Raw genomic sequence first — 17,887 nt, 5'->3', positions numbered from 1 at the left:
ATGAAAAACCAAACATAAAAAGGAAGCATGCAAGAGGTGGATGCAGAAACAGGTGAACTGGAAGGATAGTAGTTGCACATGTTGAGCATGAAGGGACAGGATCAGGTGAGAAAAAAATTGAATATGAGCCAGCAACATCCCCTTCAGTCTGGGCTGCATTTCAGAAGGGTGTTGACAGCAGCTCAAAGGAGGTGGCCATTCCTCTCTGCTCAGCCCTGGTGAGACACATCTGTGGTTCTGGGCCCATTTCTGGGCTCCTGTTAAGAGAGGAACAGGGACATACTGGAGCAAGTCTGGCAAAAAGCCATTAAGGTTACTGAGGGATAGAACATCTGACACATGACGAGAGGCAAAGCAAGCTGGGGTCATTCAGTCTGGGTATGAAAATGCTCAGATAGATGTGATTTGAGTACATGGTGTATTCATGTGTAAAGAAGACTGAGACAGACCTCAGCAGTTTCCAGTGAGTGCAAAAGAGGCAGTGGGCACATGCTGCAATACAGGAAATTCTCTGTAAACATGAGATTTTATTTTTTTTCCTGCGAAGGTGGTCAGACACTGAAAGTTTGTATAGACAAGCTGTGGAGTCTTCAAAGACTTCGAGTATCACCTGAGAGATACTGGATACGTGTCTGTATTCAGTGTTCAGCTGACTCCACTAGGTGACCCTGATTTGAGCAGTGGACTGGATTGGTAGATCTCCAGAGGTGACTTCCGACCTTATTCTTGCTGTGATTCTGTGAAAATCAAAATTCGTCCATTTTCATGGTATTGGCTATATGATATTTACTGCATGTATCAGTAAAAGATGAGCAAGGAACATTTTAGACACCATTTTGCCTGTTTCAATGTTCCTGTGTAATGATAAAAGATGACATTTTGTCGAACAAATATCAGATTTTCTTTTCTAGTGATGGAATGCTATAAGCAGTTTGCTTTTCATATTTTTATACGTAAAATTAAGACTAAAAATCCTTAAAATACATTGTCTGAATGTTAAATTGTGAAGTACAATGGATCTTAATAAGTAACAATAAAGAATGCCTTGATTTAAGTTCTTAAACTATTATCGGAAAATCTGAAATTGAAGTACTTTATGGTATGAACTAACTGCTCATCTGCATATGATTAACTAATGAATTTATTAAAAACACCAAATAAAACATTATAAGTTTTGTCTCAGGCTTTTTTGTCACTGAGGATCTTCAGTAAAAGCTGGAGAAAAGTCATTTTCAGGAGTCTCTATTACCATTAATATTTTATCTATGAAGAATTTAGAAGAATGATTTACTTCTGTTTAGTTTAATGGTCTTTTATAGCTGAAAAGGTTCTGTGCAAAAGGTATCCACATGTCTTTAAAATTACTTAGTAACTGTTTTGCACTTCCAAATACTTTTTTAAGCACAGTAAATTTTACAGGATGAAAATGCAGTCTTTTATAGTTAATGCAAATGATGCATTAAGTTAGACCCTTCTCCCAGAGTACAATTTAAATGTACTCAGAAGTCCAATTATCTTTGATTTAGATGTAAAAATTGCAGAATAACAGCTGTGCCTGCTGAGTGAATATTCCTCTGCAAAAAGATAGCTTATTTGAGCAGAGTTGAGGACAGGTTGCTCAGGGAATGTTTGCCTTTTTGGATCTTTGTCAAATTTAACTGCTTCTGGTCAGTTGAAAATACAAGTAAATTACAAAATAGCATCAGGGCAATTGAGAGTTTATATCCCCTAAGTTTTCATTTTGCACATTACAGAATATCTTAGGTTCTCTAGCATTTAGTATGATTATTTGTGGAACAAACCCCACACATTATACTTCAAATTAATGTTTACAAATATTGCAGATAATAATGCTAAATTTGACTGCATTTAGAATACAGCTTTTCCTATACTAAATCAAAAAAAATTTTAAGCACCTCTGACACTGAAGAATCACTGTACATGCAATAACTATAATAAAATGTAGTCTAATTTACAATAAAATTAGAGTATATGTAATATTAGTATAAAGTATTCTTATTATAACAAAAACCATTTTGTTGTCATGAAGTGTCCAGTGGTTTGTATTACAGAATGCAGTACTAGCATGGTATTTATTAGTGGCATTAAAAATACTAATATAGAGTAGACTATATTATCTAGGCTATATGTCATACTTAGTTACTTAAGTTACTTATAATTGAAACTTGAAAGGTGTTTTTTAATTGAAGTTTTGAAGATGTTTACCTTTTAAGCTGGTCTCAAAACTATACAAAATAGTATGAGAATTAATCTAATTTGTTCTTCTGAGGAAGCAGATGTAGTACATATATTTCACTGTTGATAAATATTGCTCTAATTTAATTTTACAATACCCTGATCATGGAGCTTTCCTAAACTTCCTGGTAAATCTCCTTCAGGGCTTACCTGTCTTCACTGTTAGAAGATTTTTTTTTTTTTTTTTTTTTAATGGAAAACTATTTTCAGCCTAAATCCTAATCAAATTTTATTACCACTTTCCTTATCTGAATGTCTGTCTTCCCCAGTCTCCGCTATTTGCTTTCTGAAGACTCAAGCAGTTGTAGCTATCTCAGTTCAGACAGGTTTATTTAGCCTAAGCCTCAGTTTATTTAAATTTTTTGTAAAGGTCATGCTTCATTTATGTTTAGTCATTCCAGTTTTTAATTTCTGGACTCTCAGTTGGTTTGCACTTCTTGAAATGAGTTGCCCAGAACATAATGTATTGCCCCAAGATCATACTGCTGCAGTGCACAGTGGAAGCTTTGTTTAGCATGTCCAAATAGCAGCATTTCTGCTCCAAGGTTTCAATTTTTGCATCAGCAGAGTGATTTTGGTTCATGTGCAAACTGATCTGCTCTTTCTCTTTTTTCTGAACACAATAGAGAAAAAGACTTCTAAGGCTGATTCATACTTAGATGGATGAAATGAATCAGCTAGAATAAGCCTAGACATCTAGTTTGGAGGGTGGTTTTGTAAATTAGCAGGTAAGATAGGCAAGATAAATCCTATCCTCAGTGTAGAATCTTGAAATTTTATTACTGACTCATGCATTAATTCATCTGTTCTATAACTTATTAAGATGCTTTAAAATTCTTGCTCCATCCTCCAGTGTGTTTACAGTGCTGTCCAGTATAATATCAGTGTAATGTTTAGTGGGTATAATCTTTAGTCTGTTAATAGGATTAGTCATGAAAATATGCAATAGCATTGAGGTGCTGTCATAGGTTAGCAAGCATAGTCCCGGAAGGGACGTCCTTGCTAAGGGGTGCTTACAGTTTCCTCTGGGAACTGATAGAACCTATCAGCTGGCCAGTTTGAATATGGACAACTCTCTAAGCCACTTAAAGTTGTGATCACCTCTGTGATCCACATTTAAGAATAGGCAAACTCCCCCTCCAAGCTCTCTTTCGTTTCCGGCGCTGGGACAGGTGGCTGCAGGGCCCGAGCAGGGCCCAGTGGGCCCGGCCAGGCCCTGCCTGGGCCAGGCCGGGCCGGGCCACGGCCATCCTGGAGCCATGGACCTGTTCCAGCCGTGGAACCCCCCCACTGCCTTGCCGTGGGCAGCCGGAGCGGCTCGGCTCTCCCCCCTCTCCACTGCGATAAGAAAAATTCAACATTCCAGCTGCAAAGCTGCAAGGCCGAGGTGAGATTAACCCTTTTATTGCTGTGAAGAGCTGAAAACCTGAGGGAAGAGAGAGAGGAGATGCTTAAAGCTGAAAGTCTGTTGTGAAGCTATGATATATCAGAGTATCCTGTTGTAATTTCATGAAGATATGGGGGGTGGAGTGTTCAACTCGTGAGCAAAAGCACCTGCGCTGAGATAGGCAGATGCTGACGCAGCTGTAATTTCATGAGAAGTTTGGACAGGGAGAGATGAACCAAATGAGGACTTTTGCTCCAAACGGGAAAGGAGAAAACCTCAGTCCGTAGAGATGAACCAGATGAGGACTTTTGCTCCAAACGGGAAAGGAGAAAACCTCAGTCCGTAGAGATGCTCCCAGAGATAGTCCTAAAGATGAAGATAATGAAGACCCTTTGCTCCCAGGGAAGGAGAAGGGCCTCTGTTTTTGTTTCTGAACGGCTCAACCTTAAAATTGTACCCCAAAAAACTTCAAGAGTGGACCCTCGAAGGCAGTTGCGGGAAAAGCTGCAAGTCGGGGGAAAGGACTCACACGCAGGCAGAGAGACTCCTCTTCCTAAATGGACTGAACGATATTTGGAAGTGGGCGGCTGTCTCGTTGTGATAATGTTTTCATAGCATGAGCAAGAAGAGACTTCTCTTTCTAAATGGACTGAACAAGGTTATTATGGCAGTGGTAAACAGACTGAACATCTTAAGGGTTGTCTTTTCACATCGTCAGTGGGAGAAGGGAGGAAGGTGGGGGGAGGAGGAGAGTTCTGAAGGTGGTATTTTTTTTTTTTTTTTCTTCTTTTAGGTCTGTTAATAAACTTCTTTATATTCTTTCAAGTTTGGTGCCTGTTTTGCATTTCTCCTAATTCTTATCTCACAGCAGATAAACAGTAATGAGTATTTTGGACCAAACCACTACAGGTGCATAGGCTCCTGTGGAACTGTGTGATTTGATCCTTTCATTACAACACAAACTGTTGATATTTCCTCTTGGTGCTTAAAGAATCCTGCTGAAATCCAAAGGGTATGCTAGTTCTTAGTTAATGTAACCAGAGAATATAGATCTGAAAATCTTACTGTAGGTCTCTTACAATCACCTTCAATGCTGGTTATCATTAATACTAGCAGACATAATTTTCTCTGGAGCGTAGACTTGAAGGGAAAATTTCGTGAAATCACATTTGCACGCAAGCAAATGAATTGGTGTTTGAGTTGTCATTTTGTGAACAGGTGCCACGAGATTGACTTCTAATGCAGTATCTGTTTAATATCAGCATCTCAGCTGAACCAAGACATTTTTCTTCATCTTCAACTTAGTGTGCTTCCATATCAGTGATTTGCATTGATTCTTGAAAGAACATGATTGGAGACAAACACATGAACTTGCTCCCTCTTGCATACCAATCTGTGATAGAAAACAAAACTGTTGAGTAAAGGTGTGTGGAAAAGGATATTTGGAAGAAAATGTCACTGTTGCCCTTTGGTCCTTTTTCACATAATGTTGGGTTAATCCACATCTTGGGGTAAGGCTTGACAGGAGCAGAACAGGGGGGAAAATCTGGCTAATCTTAAAATATAAATAAATAAATGAAAGGTTAACATTATGTCAACAAAAGTTATTCTGAGCCTTTTAATATTTACAGTTAATGAGATATGGAGGACTACTGTGATGAGTCTTAAAAGTGTACCAGTATAAATAAATTGAAAAGGCTGGGAGCTGAGGTAGTCTTTTATCTTTGTCTTCTGAAGCTGTGCAACCAAAGCCTAAAGTTTTCTTGTAAAACAGAGGAGTAATGACTTTGAAACCCTTTTCCTTGCAGCTATGAAAGAAGAAAAGGAAAAGTAAAAAAAACCCCATACAAACCCTGAATTACCAGATAAAAAAACCACCAAGCAAGCAACAATATTGGATTTGTCAAAAACTTCAATTTTCAAAAAATCTTCTTTTTCTTACTTTTTCCTTGTAAATTCATAAGCTAACTAACAATATTATCTCAAGTATTGCTATAATGATATATAAAAACATACACAAATGTATTCTGCAATCATGTTTTGTTGTTATTCTGTTGTACCTCTGTTAGATCTGAAAAAGGGGCTGGGCGAGAAGGAAATGCAAAATAACACTGGTAAGATTTGAAAACAAGCAGGCTGGATGCAGTGTCTCAAGAGACAGGCACTTGCTGATAGTTGTCAGATTTGATTAAGGGAGCTTTTGGCATCAATCAGACCTGACAGTAGTATATCAGAGGTTAGTAAAACTGTAATTGGTGAACTGATTAACAGCAAAGAGGAAAAGAGAGTAATGTTTTGGATCAAACTCCTGTAAAACATTTGGATCATTATTTAAACTTGAAGTCTGAGTAGCTAATTATATATTTTACAATATGAGAGATTAATTTCACAAAGCATGCAAGCTGTTCTTCCTCGCTATGGTTTTTAAAATAAGGTTTGTACTGATTTTAAACAGACTGTTTTATCATGGGAAAAAAGAATACTGAGAGCAGGTGCTCATATCCTAATACTCACTACAGCTATTGTGATTTGAATGTGTATTTTTTTCTGTAGTTTCATCTCAGATTAATGTAACTACTCCAGATGAAAACTACTCCATATTCTTTAAGTAACATTATAAAAAACTTAAGGGTTTTCATATTAACAACAAAAAGTAATTACTGGTTGTACTGGTCTTATCCAGTTTATTTTGACTGTGTCAGAATCTGTTGTATTGAGGTCTAAAAGTAGTACTGGAACTTCTAAATTAATTTTCTAATCTCTGGGACATCCAGGATTGCGTAGAAAGCATAAAATTGTAAATCTTCACATACGAACTTGAATCTGTTAGTCATAATTATGAAACTGAGTATGCAACAAATAAAGTAATATTGAAAAAAATCAGTTCAACAGAAAGTGTCAAGTGTATCGTAAGAATCTTGCTCTGCTAAGGCAATGTGCTGATACCTTGTCAATCAGTTGCCTTTTTATTAGGTGGAATATCTGGGTTCTGTAAAGGAATGAAATAATTTTGCGCTCCTAGGACTCAATTATAAAACAAAACATGCTGAGCAGAGTTATGTTTCTTCAGTTAAAAAGTCATTGGACATTTTAAGTTTTGAATGACAGCTGTTACAATCCCTTGTTGATTTCTGTTGTTGATTGACAATTGGTGTTAGCTTTGGTGACTTACAAATTGCTGCTAATATTCATCAATATAATGCACCTCTTTTGCAAGTTCTTCTAGCATGATAAACTCAGTCTTTTTCATAATACTTCTTGTAAGTGTAGTCTTATTATTAAATGTTTCTAGGATACATATGTGTATATATATATGTATATATATGTAATCTTGTATTGACATTACTTTAGACCACAAATACATGTTCGGATTTGTTAGAACATCATCTGTTCACCTAAATGGGCATACTGCTCATCTGCATATCTGTGCATAGTAAGGAATCTGCACTACTAGAAACATAATTCTGTTTTAACTGTGTTAAACACAGCATCAGATGGTTATTTCTGATCTATGAAGAACAAAATACTTGCATTCATTATTTATTACGTCCTACCTCAGATTCTTGTTTTGAATTGCTGCCCTCTGTTTTACTTTGTGTATGTTTATTCCATTCCCTGCCTGAGCTCCAGCTCATATGAGGTTTTTTAAAATGCTTGAATAAATCACAGAGTAAGAGTGCAATAAAAAGAGGAATAAAACCAACATTATGAAAGTGACTTGCAGGTTGCAGCTCTTGTAACATGTTTTGATGGAGTTTTACCTCAAAGAGTGCCAAACCTGTCATGTGTCCCTCATGGGGTGTGATATCAGCTATCTAATATTAAAATTTGTGAGAAACTCCAAAGTATCACTTATTAGAAGAAAAATATTTTCAAATCATATGAAGCCCCAGCATAGCAGCTCTGTCTACATAATTGCAGAATATGCTGCATTCCAATGAGAGTCTGCTCTGGGTGGATGTATTTAGTTGTGTGCAGTTTTGTGTCTCCATTTCTGCAGAAGTTAAGATCTTGCAGTGAGTTTCCTGCCAGAACAAACCACCAAGATAAATAGTTACAGCGTGACTTGAGTAAATTGTGTAGGTTGCCCATGCCCCCTTGCCAAAAAGCTGTCAGAAGATGAGGAGCTCTGGCTGTGACTGAGCAAAGCTTCCTCTAGGATGGGGTAAGGGGAATTTGTGGATGTGTGTAAAGGCGCAGGAGAGTAAAGAAGACCAGTGGCAAGGTGAAAGCAATAGAGACAAGGAAGTTCTACTAGTAGAAATCTACAGTAGTAGATATTTGAGAAAGTATCTTTGAATAGTAAAAATAAAGCAGCAGTGGCTACAGCAGAATTCTTTATTCATTCTTCCTTCGTGGTGAATCACTGTGGTGGAGACAAATTTACTACAGGCAAACATAGAACAGGGCTGGTTCCATGCCTTCCAAAGCTATTAAATCCTTAGGGCTTGTATTTCATAGATATGCTATGTCTTTTCTTTAACTGTATATACTAATGAATTGGGCCTTAAAATTGTTTCTTCTCCAGCATCATTGAGGCGCTTCAGAAAACACTGCTTTTCGGAAGTTTGCTGAATTCCCCTGTTTCGAATGATGCTTTATTTCATTGCATTTAATTTTAGTGAAAGAATTCTTTCTAATCTGCAAATGATAAAATTCTTTCCAGTTCTATCTAATCGTTGTTTTATGTTGTTAAAAGGCAAATTTCTGAAATACCTAGCATGCATTTTCCAGTGTGTAATAAATATTTCAGTTAATTCCAGGTTATATTTTATCTGTTTCTGTCTCTTTGCCTTCCCTTAGTTTTGGCTGTCATGTCTTCAACGAGACTTTTTTGTGCTAATAACAAAGTGAGTAACTCCAGTGTCATTGGTCACTGAGCAGGAGGAGCACAGGAGGAAGCCTTTAGAGAACAGATGCTCACATAGCCGCAGGCATCAGGGTGGTTTTTGTGTATAATAAGATTCAGTTTTCTTTTTTCTTTCCTAAGGATACTGTTATATTGAGAGTTACTTAATAGAAAGTGGGAAAGGTACAAAGAAATGTTAATGCAAAATGAAAAAGAAGTGGCTGTTAAGAGGATAAAGCAAATAAAGAATGAAATTACAGTAGAAATGTGTATTTCTTGTAGATTTAATCCATGCTTTGAGAAGCAGTATTCTGAACTTCACAGAGAATTATAGCATAAATGGAGTATTTGCTGTTTATTTATCATAATTCTGATGGTTTCAAAGAGGAAGTAGTGCTTTTATATAGGTATGCTAAATATGAAAATATCTCTATTGTGCTCCAGGTGTGAGATGACATACGGTTATGACATGTTTCTGGATCTTGATCCAGCTTTGGGAAGATAATTTCATTTTGGGAATTTCCCATAACATACAACCTTTATTATTGTGATCATTTGACATCCACAATATTTTCCTCATGCAAAGGCCTCCGGATTTGTTTATTATAATCTTGAGTTTATTCTACGGTTTCTTTCTAGAAAGAATGATACATTCTAATGCTCAGCATGTATAATAATATGAATTCAGACTTATATGTCAAATGTTTGAAAGTATGTGTGTCTACCATTCTGTGTGTTTTCGCTGTTTTGATTATAATAAAGGAACCCATATTTTCATCTTGTGCTAAGTAGAGGCCCTGTACTGCTGCTCCTCTGTTTTCAGTATGGCACCATGCAGACTTATTTTTGGAATGGTGCTGATATTCAGAATATCAACACTACCCAGTCTCAGTACAAGGTACTTTTCTACTTTTTATGTTATACAAATCTGTGCAAGTACATCTGTGTAACCCACAGGGCATGGGAACTTTTCCCTATCATCCTAGTTGATGTTTAAGCCAAGATCTGATTCAACCAGTTCTTTATACCTGGTTTGATGATATCTGGCACATAGGAAGAGTGATCCAGGTCTTTTCTGATTATTTTATGGCAATTCTAGTAGTAAGGAAGTTGGGGATGAGGTAGGGTGTGTGTCTGATTTTTCATTTATTGTTGTGTATATGAAAGGGACAGCAGGTCAGATGAGTGAAAGAGGAAGGCTGAAGTGGCTAAAGACAGAAAAACTGTTCTCAAAAATGGTCTTGAAGAACTTAAAAGCGGTGGATTTTGTAGTATGGCATGTTATAACTAAGTATTTTATGTAGTTTGTTCTGAAATATTTTCACATGTGGTTTGGACCTGTGGGAGTGTAAATTTGAGGGGATTACCATAGTTTTTCTAGGCTCAGAGTGTGTGTACTAATTATTCAAGCAGAAAACAGATACTAGTCATGTGCAAAATGTGTTTGGGAGAACTTAAAAGTAGCAAAGAAATTCAAAGAATTGAAAGTGAGCTATTGAAAACTTAAACCTTCAAGGCTGTGCCTACTGCTAGAAATTAATGTTGGCCCCGTAGAAATTAATAGAAGATAATTTGATTTTAGTAAGACAATAAGCCTTTTCAGATTAAGAAAACCCCCAAACAACAACAAACCCTAGTATTTTCAACATGTTGATTTTCTGAAACTGTGATGAAAATGTAACTTCCTTTTACCATGAAATCTGGCTTCAAAGAGAACTGAAGAGAACCTGACAAAAATAATTAGCAAATCATGCAATATAGAAAAATGCATTTTCACTGTCTCTTGAAATTTTGTAAATTGATGTTGAAGTTATCAGCTGGTGTTGTCCCTTTTGAAATAAATTTCAAAGTGAAATAATTAAAATTTTTTGTTTGAGTTCTTACCTTAATGTTATGTAAAACCATCTAGGGATATGTTAAATAACCCCAAAGCTAAATGATGTAATTTTGAGCTGAAATACTTGGATTGTTTTTTAAACAGGTAACTCTTTTGGTGTAATAGTGAAATTGAGTGGCAGTGCTCACTTAAGGCAGAAGACTTTGTGAAAAGCCCATATTTTCCTTAACAGAAAATGTCAGTGTGGAGTAACAAATGATAATCAAAAAAACATTGGGAAAAGAGAAGTGTGTGAGTGTAGAGAAACTTAACTTGACAGTAAAAATATTGACAGTTAACCCGTTTCTATTCAGCCATATCCTAATACAAAAACCAGATTGAAATATCTTGCATGAGTTGCAGTTTATTAAGCAAATGTGACACTTTATTTTCTAGCTATTTCAATACTGAAAGAGATGAAGTGGTGAAATAGCAGTATAAATGAGCACACTTCTCAGTGTGCTGACAACTCAAGTCCACGTAAAAGAAGAAAATATTAAAAAGATGTTTTAATACTTGGTTTCTGTGTCCTTCTCTTGCCCCCAAATAGAAAACAGAATCCTTTTGCTGAATCTGAGTTTTGATTTTAAAACTTAAAGGATAAAATATCTTGTCTCTGAAAATTAATGATGAAAAGAAATGCCACTACTGCTTTTAAAACTAATAATGAGATGACTCATAATGCTGTTTGGTTTCATATTTTAATTGAAAAAAATAATCTTTATTAGCCTTTGCTGATAGTCAGCATTTTCTTTTAGCTGATATTTTTTAAATAGCATTTTATGTATTTGAATTCAGTTTATAATTTGCAACTGCAAAGCTGTTCTGTTTGGGTGGGTTTTCTGAGAATTTTTTTCCCCAACTGTAATTTCTATCTGAAAAACAAATGTAAGACCCAGTCATATTCTCTAGCAAAACATTCTCTGGAGGTCTCTTTTCTTACTTGATATACTGTCTCATTTAGTGTAGCTTTCAGATCAGGTCATTGCTTTACGAACATTGCTATTTTAAAATAAGATCAAAGTAAAAGACCCTTATAATGGATATTTAGTCATCACTCAGAAACAGAAGAATTAATGATACAATTTAAAATATATATCCTGATAACATGACTGACATTAAAAAAAGCTGTGATCTGAATGTTGCCAATTTAGATTTAGCAAATTGGCTAAGTAGCTTGCATTTGTAGTATTTCACACCTTAAAGCCTTAATATGCATTGCTAAATATATTTCCTCACTGTTTGCTAATTAATATTCTGTGGAAGTACAGCTGCTAATATTTTGTGGTTGATATGGCTCATTTTAAAGTGCGAACAGTTGCATCTGTAGCAGTGTTACATTTCAGTTCATAAATTATGGACAGACATTTTTGCACCTACTATTTCGTACAAGTGTTCAAAAAATCTGTATTTGCTAACAAATTGTACCCAGTAATATTTAAACAAACCATAAAGATACCCCCCGGATACCACCACTCTCTGTGATAATAGTGATTCAGTGAGTCTTTCATGTGTAAAGCTTTAAATGTTGCAGGAAATTAACATCTTCTTTCTGCTATATCACAAAATCTCTTCAGGAGTAGTTCTTGGTAATTAATAAAGACTGGTATATTCTGATGGTAAAATAATTGGACTAGAACAATATTGTGTGGCAGTGCAGGGAAAAATATTTTTCTGAGGAGAATAAATAAATGCTATCAGAATATGTCTTGTGGAGAAGACCAAGTAAAGAAAAAGTATTCATAAATGTGTTTTGTAAGAAACATTTTTTTCTACTATTTTGAAAGAAACATCAGCACAAGCAATCTAGGAGGGTCCTGGAGTGCGCTGATGAGAACTTCTTCCTCTGTAGGTAGGACGTGGAGGAGAGGTGGTTTGCTATACCTCATAAACAAGGAGGAACTTGTTTGAGGTGTGAAGATTGAAGACGGACTTGACCATAGCAATAATGAGATGTTGGAGTTCTGCATCCTGACGAGGAGGAGGAACAGATCAGAAAGGAAGCTCACAGCCCTGGACTTCAGGAGAGCAGACTTTGGCTGCCTTAGAGATCTGCTTGGAAAAGTCCCATGTGATAAGGTCCTGGAGGGAAGAGAGAGTTCAAGGAACCAAGAAAGCTGCTTAATATTCTTCCAGGTTCACGAGTGGTCCATCCCAGTGAATAGGAACTTGGCCTGCATGAATGAACAAGTTGCTCCAGGTCGTACACAAAAAGGAAGCATGCATACAGAGTGTGGGAACAAGGACATGCAGTCTGGGAGGAATACAGGGACACTGTCTGACCATCCAGGATTGAAGTTAGGAAAGCTGAAGTCCAAACAATTGAATCTGCTCAGGAGTGTCAAAGAAAACAAGATAGGCAACAAAAGGAAGACTAAGGACACTCTGGGCCCATTGCTGAATGAGACAGGGTGCCTGGTTACACAGGACACAGAAGAGGCTGAGGTAATGAATACCTCCTTTGCCTCAGTTTTTACTGGCAAGACTGGCCTTCAGGAATTCCAAGTTCCAGAAACTGGGGGAAAGTGTGGAACAAGGAAAGTGTACCCTTGGTGGAAGAGGATCAGGTCAGGGAGTATTTAAGAGAACAGGGAACACACATGTCTGTAGTCTGATTGATTTTCATCCACGAGTGCTGAGGAGGCTGCCTCCTGTCATTGCAGTGTCACTCTTGATAATCTTTGATCAGCCATCATAACTGGGAGAAGTGACCAAAGACTGGACAAAGGCAAATGTCACTCCTGTTTGCAACAAGGGCAAGAAGTAGGACCCATGGAATGCCTGGCTGGTCAGCCTCATATGGGAAAGTGATGGAACAGCTAATCCTAAAAACAGTTTCCAGACACATGAAAGACAAGAAAATTGTGAGTGGTGAGCTTGGGTTCACCAAGGGGAAATCATGCTTGGCCAGCTTGATAAATTTCTATCAGGAAATGATTGGCCGGATAGATGTGGGAAAAGCAGTGGATATTGTCTGCCTAGATTTCAGTAAAGCCTTTGATAGTGTTTTCTGTAAGATCCTCATAAAGAAGCTTCTGACGTGTGGGTTGACTGGGTAGACAGTGAGGAGTGACTGGTACACAGAGGACTGTGCTGTCATACAGAGGGACACTGGCAGGCTGGAGAAATGGCCTGATATATCGACGTGAAACAATGAAGTTTGGAAGTTACCTTATCCAGGACAGGTGGAAGTTGTTCAATCTGTTTTACCAGCACAAGGATCAAGATACCAAAATGTACAACTTGAAAATAGGCCTTAGGGAGAAAGCATTTCATAGGGAATGGGGAACTATCAGGTCAAGCTTATGAGGGGAGGGTCTTAGTTATTTACTGTGCTCTGAAGAAGGTTAGAAATATTTTATCACAGATTTCATTTTAGTGAAACACAAACATTAAATGATTATATAAGTAGTTGATTCTGGATAGCTGTTTAAATGTTTTCATGTGGAAAATGTATACAAATGGGGCACAGTAGCTTGAAATTATTAGTTGATATTTCCATTTGGTTTTCCATACTGAATCCTACTAATGGCCATCCAACATGTGTAGATGCCGCAAACTGTCTGCCTCATATATAAAGTAGGTAAAACTTAAGATAACTTTAAGTTCTACATTGCATTTACTCTGCTGTATATTAAATTACTGTATTTTTATAAATTTGTATCTGCATTTTAATTGGTAAATACTTAATATTCCTTTTTTTTTTCTGCTCTACTAGATGCTCGTGACTACTCCAGAGAAATGGGATGTAGTGACAAGAAAAAGTGTTGGTGATGTAGCCCTCTCTCAGCTGGTAAAACTCTTGATTCTTGATGAAGTTCATCTACTGCATGAAGACAGAGGACCAGTACTTGAAAGTATAGTAGCACGTACTTTACGACAGGTAAGAGAGAAAAAAATCTTCAAAATAATTTTGTTTTGGCCAAGAATAGATAGATATCACTGTAAAGGGTAGCGTGCTTAGACAATTAAATAGAAATGCTTAGGCAGTTTACAATTTATTTTACAGCTGTCTGCTTTAAAGTTGTGTTTAAGAATGCAGAAAAATTTTTGTCTTCTACCTTCCTTTCTGTATTGTATCAACTATCAGTTTCCTAAGATGTATAGTTTATTACAGTGCTGTTTCTTTACTTATAATTTATTTGCCTAATTTATAGTACTGTACAAGTAACGGGAAAATTAAACATTTTCAAGCAAATAATAATCAGGCTAATGTTTCAACACAACCAAAACTGAAATAGTTTTCTTGCCAGGAATGCTCATTTTCAATTAGCAGTTTTCCTAGGAGAATTTCTTTTTTGTTCTAATTAAGAGTAGTGTCTTAAATCTAGGTAAAACTTTCAGCACTTCCAGAAAAATACTACATCATTTTTAGTTTAGCATAAATGGTCCTTTTGTTTTTCCCCATGATTTAGTAGTATTTTCTAAATACCAAGATTTGAAATGGAAAAAAGGAGAAAAGGGATTTTTTTCTTGAATCTTGCACAAAAGAAGGATTCAGAGTTAGGCAATAAATAAGATTGGTCTCAATGGTGAGATGTGCTTGTACAAGTAAAGTAAAACATGGAATTTGGAGATGAATAAAAAGGAAAGATTTAGGATAAATAAATAATGGGAAGAGGGAGGATAGAGTGCAATTTTTTTTTTTTTTTTTGTCATGCAGAGCAAAACTCTATCCATACAAGTAATGTGTAACAAATTAAAATGAAACAGTTATTTTTATGGCTCTATTTGTAGCATATTAAATGTTTAAAGCCTTTTAGCTTTCAAGATGTGTTTTTCTCTTGGTAAGGCTACACTAACCTTGTTAAGGCTTTTTGAATCATTTGATTCCAACTCTGCTAAGAACAGAATGAAATGGATGTCTGCTCTAATCCAGTACAGAAAGTGTAAAGTTCCTGTATAAGGAACAATATAAGTAATAATTCTTCAGAAGAAGCTAAGTTTAGACTACCTCAAAGGCACTAAACTTTAGCTGTTTGATGTTGTATTTTCTTTCTTAAATGATTTTGATAACCTTGTTTTCCTTAGGTGTCTTTATAGTAAAGCATCTCAGCTTTTAGCAGTGACCATGATAATAATTTTCTTCATGTCAGATTGCAAACCTTATTCATTTCTTACTGTGAAATTTTATGAGACTCGTAAGATAGGCTTCAGCTATCGAAAGTACAAAATAGATGTTAAGAGCCATTTTATCTGTCCTATGTTACTCAGCTTGGCATTCTGTTTCTGCTTTGTTTGGACACAAATCTCCCATAGATCCTTCCCTTTTGTGTCTGTCAAGCCTGTGCAGGTAACTTAAGGAATATAAAATCTGAGGTAATTATATCTTGGGTACTGAATCCTATCCTTAGTGTATTTATTGTAATATAACAGTATCTTGCTTCAGCACTCATTTAAAAAATAGCTCTCTTAAAAAAGGGTGTTTTAATCTCCTAGGATTTCAAGGTTTGTTTTACCTACCAAGCTGTAATTTAATTCATCTGGAGCTGAAGCTACCCAGTTGTAACCCTTCCTTAAGTGTAATAGTTGGGAAATACAGCAATACACAAATCTTGAAATTGACCATTTCACCACCTTATTTATTCTAATTTGATAAGAAAGACAGTAATGGAGACCCCTATGTATCTTTACAAGCAGGTAGCTTAGGAGAGGGAAAATTTACAGTATAAAAGTACACTAAAAAAACCCCACAGTTAAAAAGAGGGCAAAATTACTTGTAGAATTTTTTAGAATTGTGCTGCAGAAAACAATTGCTGACAAAAATATTTCAAATTGCAAGCCTCCCAGAGAGCCTGGGGACAAAGAAACAGGAGATGTTTTGTACAGTTGTTTTACTTTTTTAATATGAAAACAAATAATAAAAGGATTACTTTTTAAAATTACACTGAAATGTTATACTTCAGCATTTGAGCTTGCAGGTATAGTTCTATGAAGTTTGCAGTGTACATCCACAACTATGAAGTTACTGGAACTTCTATGCAGTCAATAAAAAAGGATAACATAATGTTTCTGATTTCAGGAGAGTTTCTCTGGAATTTAGTGAAAATACTGTTATAGATGTTCAAAGTGTAAAAAAAATGACATCTAATGTTTTAATATTACTTTGTGAGGAAAAAAATATGTTGTTGCATTTCTTTGGTTTTGTTTCCTGCTCATAATGCTGTTTTATATATTTTGATACAAATTCATAAATGTCCCTGGAATAGTATAAAAAGCCAGAATATTCAGCGCATCCCTGGAGAATGTCCTTCTGTATTCAGTGATTTGAATCGCCTCTCCAGCCTTTCTGAAAGTAGTATAGAACTTACTTTTCATTTATATCTATAGAAATATCATGTTTGTTTAGCATTCATGCACACAGGAAGTACAAATAATTGTTCAGTTCTTGAAAAATAAAAAAAAAACCCAAACCCAAGGGCAATATTAATCTGAAATATCCTTATGTCAATTACACCACTGCAGTAATTGCTGAAATCAATTACCTGATTTGTATACTGGTGTAAAACACCCAAAATATTGACTATGTTTTCCTAATTTGTAGTAGAGGGACAAATAATTCAAAGAAAAATCCATTGCAGAGTAAAAGTCACTAGATCAGACTGGAGGCTGTACTAACTGAGATCTGTTCTGGTAAATATCATTGACATTTTCCCACTTTTTGTACTGTCCATTTTGGCTCCTGCAGGAGACCGTACATTCATGTAGTATAATTTTTGACCTGACCTGGAACCGTCATTTCTTGTATCACTTCTAGAACAGAACTGTGATAAATTCCTTTGAATACTACTTCAGCCTTTTCCATAAGTCACTAATAGCAACTCTAATAATAGCATGTACCTGTAGTTTCATCTGGATCACACTTCCCTAGCTTGTATAGGAGACAATGTCATGATTCCTGTACAGGTCAGGATGTATAGAATAGTGCCTTTTACCTTTTGCAGGGTTTGTTATCCTGTCTTAGAGAAAAAGCATCTCTCTTGTTTTGTTGGAGGTATGTGGGGCGTCTTGTTTAGATGGTGTATAATAGAAAAAAAAAGACAGTGGTTCAGGGTTTTTTTTCTTTTTAAGAATTAATATTCAACTTGCTACTTGGGCCAACAGCAGTGCCCAAAAAGAATGTTTTGAGATCTGTATTGATACGAGGTAAAAATACAGCTATCCAAATGCATTCTTAAAGCAGGAATATCCTGATGCATTAGCAAGTGTGTCCTAATTTGTACCTCAAAATACTTGAATGATTGATGTACTTTCCCCCAGATGAACACTGAGTCACACCACTTACTGTAAGACTTTAACATGCTCATTTTAACTTATGGCATTTTTTAGAATTAGGTTTTATTTAAACCTGGAAGGAGCATATATATTGGAATTGCTGACAGTTTTACTCATAGCGGAATGAAGAACATATTTGTGCATGTTTGCACTTTTCAAATTTTAGAGAATGTTTTTGCAAGTGATTTAAATTGACTTTGCTAAACATTTTGGTGGGAAAATTGCTCTGAGCTCTATTATATAC

At 36.0% G+C, this 17,887-nt stretch overlaps 1 protein-coding gene across 2 annotated transcripts in view; it reads left to right on the top strand.

The window, feature by feature from the left end:
• ASCC3 (activating signal cointegrator 1 complex subunit 3) overlaps positions 1–17,887 on the top strand; it is a 257,776-nt gene that overhangs the window by 83,099 nt on the left and 156,790 nt on the right. For both annotated transcript variants that reach the window (XM_042016301.1, XM_042016302.1), the window contains exon 11: positions 14,087–14,251. In XM_042016301.1, coding sequence (XP_041872235.1) covers positions 14,087–14,251 — 165 coding nt within the window. The remainder of the gene's footprint in view (positions 1–14,086; positions 14,252–17,887) is intronic.

This window comes from Corvus kubaryi, unplaced genomic scaffold (genome assembly GCF_017639235.1).
Source record: "Corvus kubaryi isolate FWS band 111438036 unplaced genomic scaffold, C.kubaryi_AGA036_p1.0 split3-73, whole genome shotgun sequence".
NCBI classification, from domain to species: Eukaryota; Metazoa; Chordata; class Aves; order Passeriformes; family Corvidae; genus Corvus; species Corvus kubaryi.
This window is presented reverse-complemented; position numbering and strand designations above follow the sequence as displayed.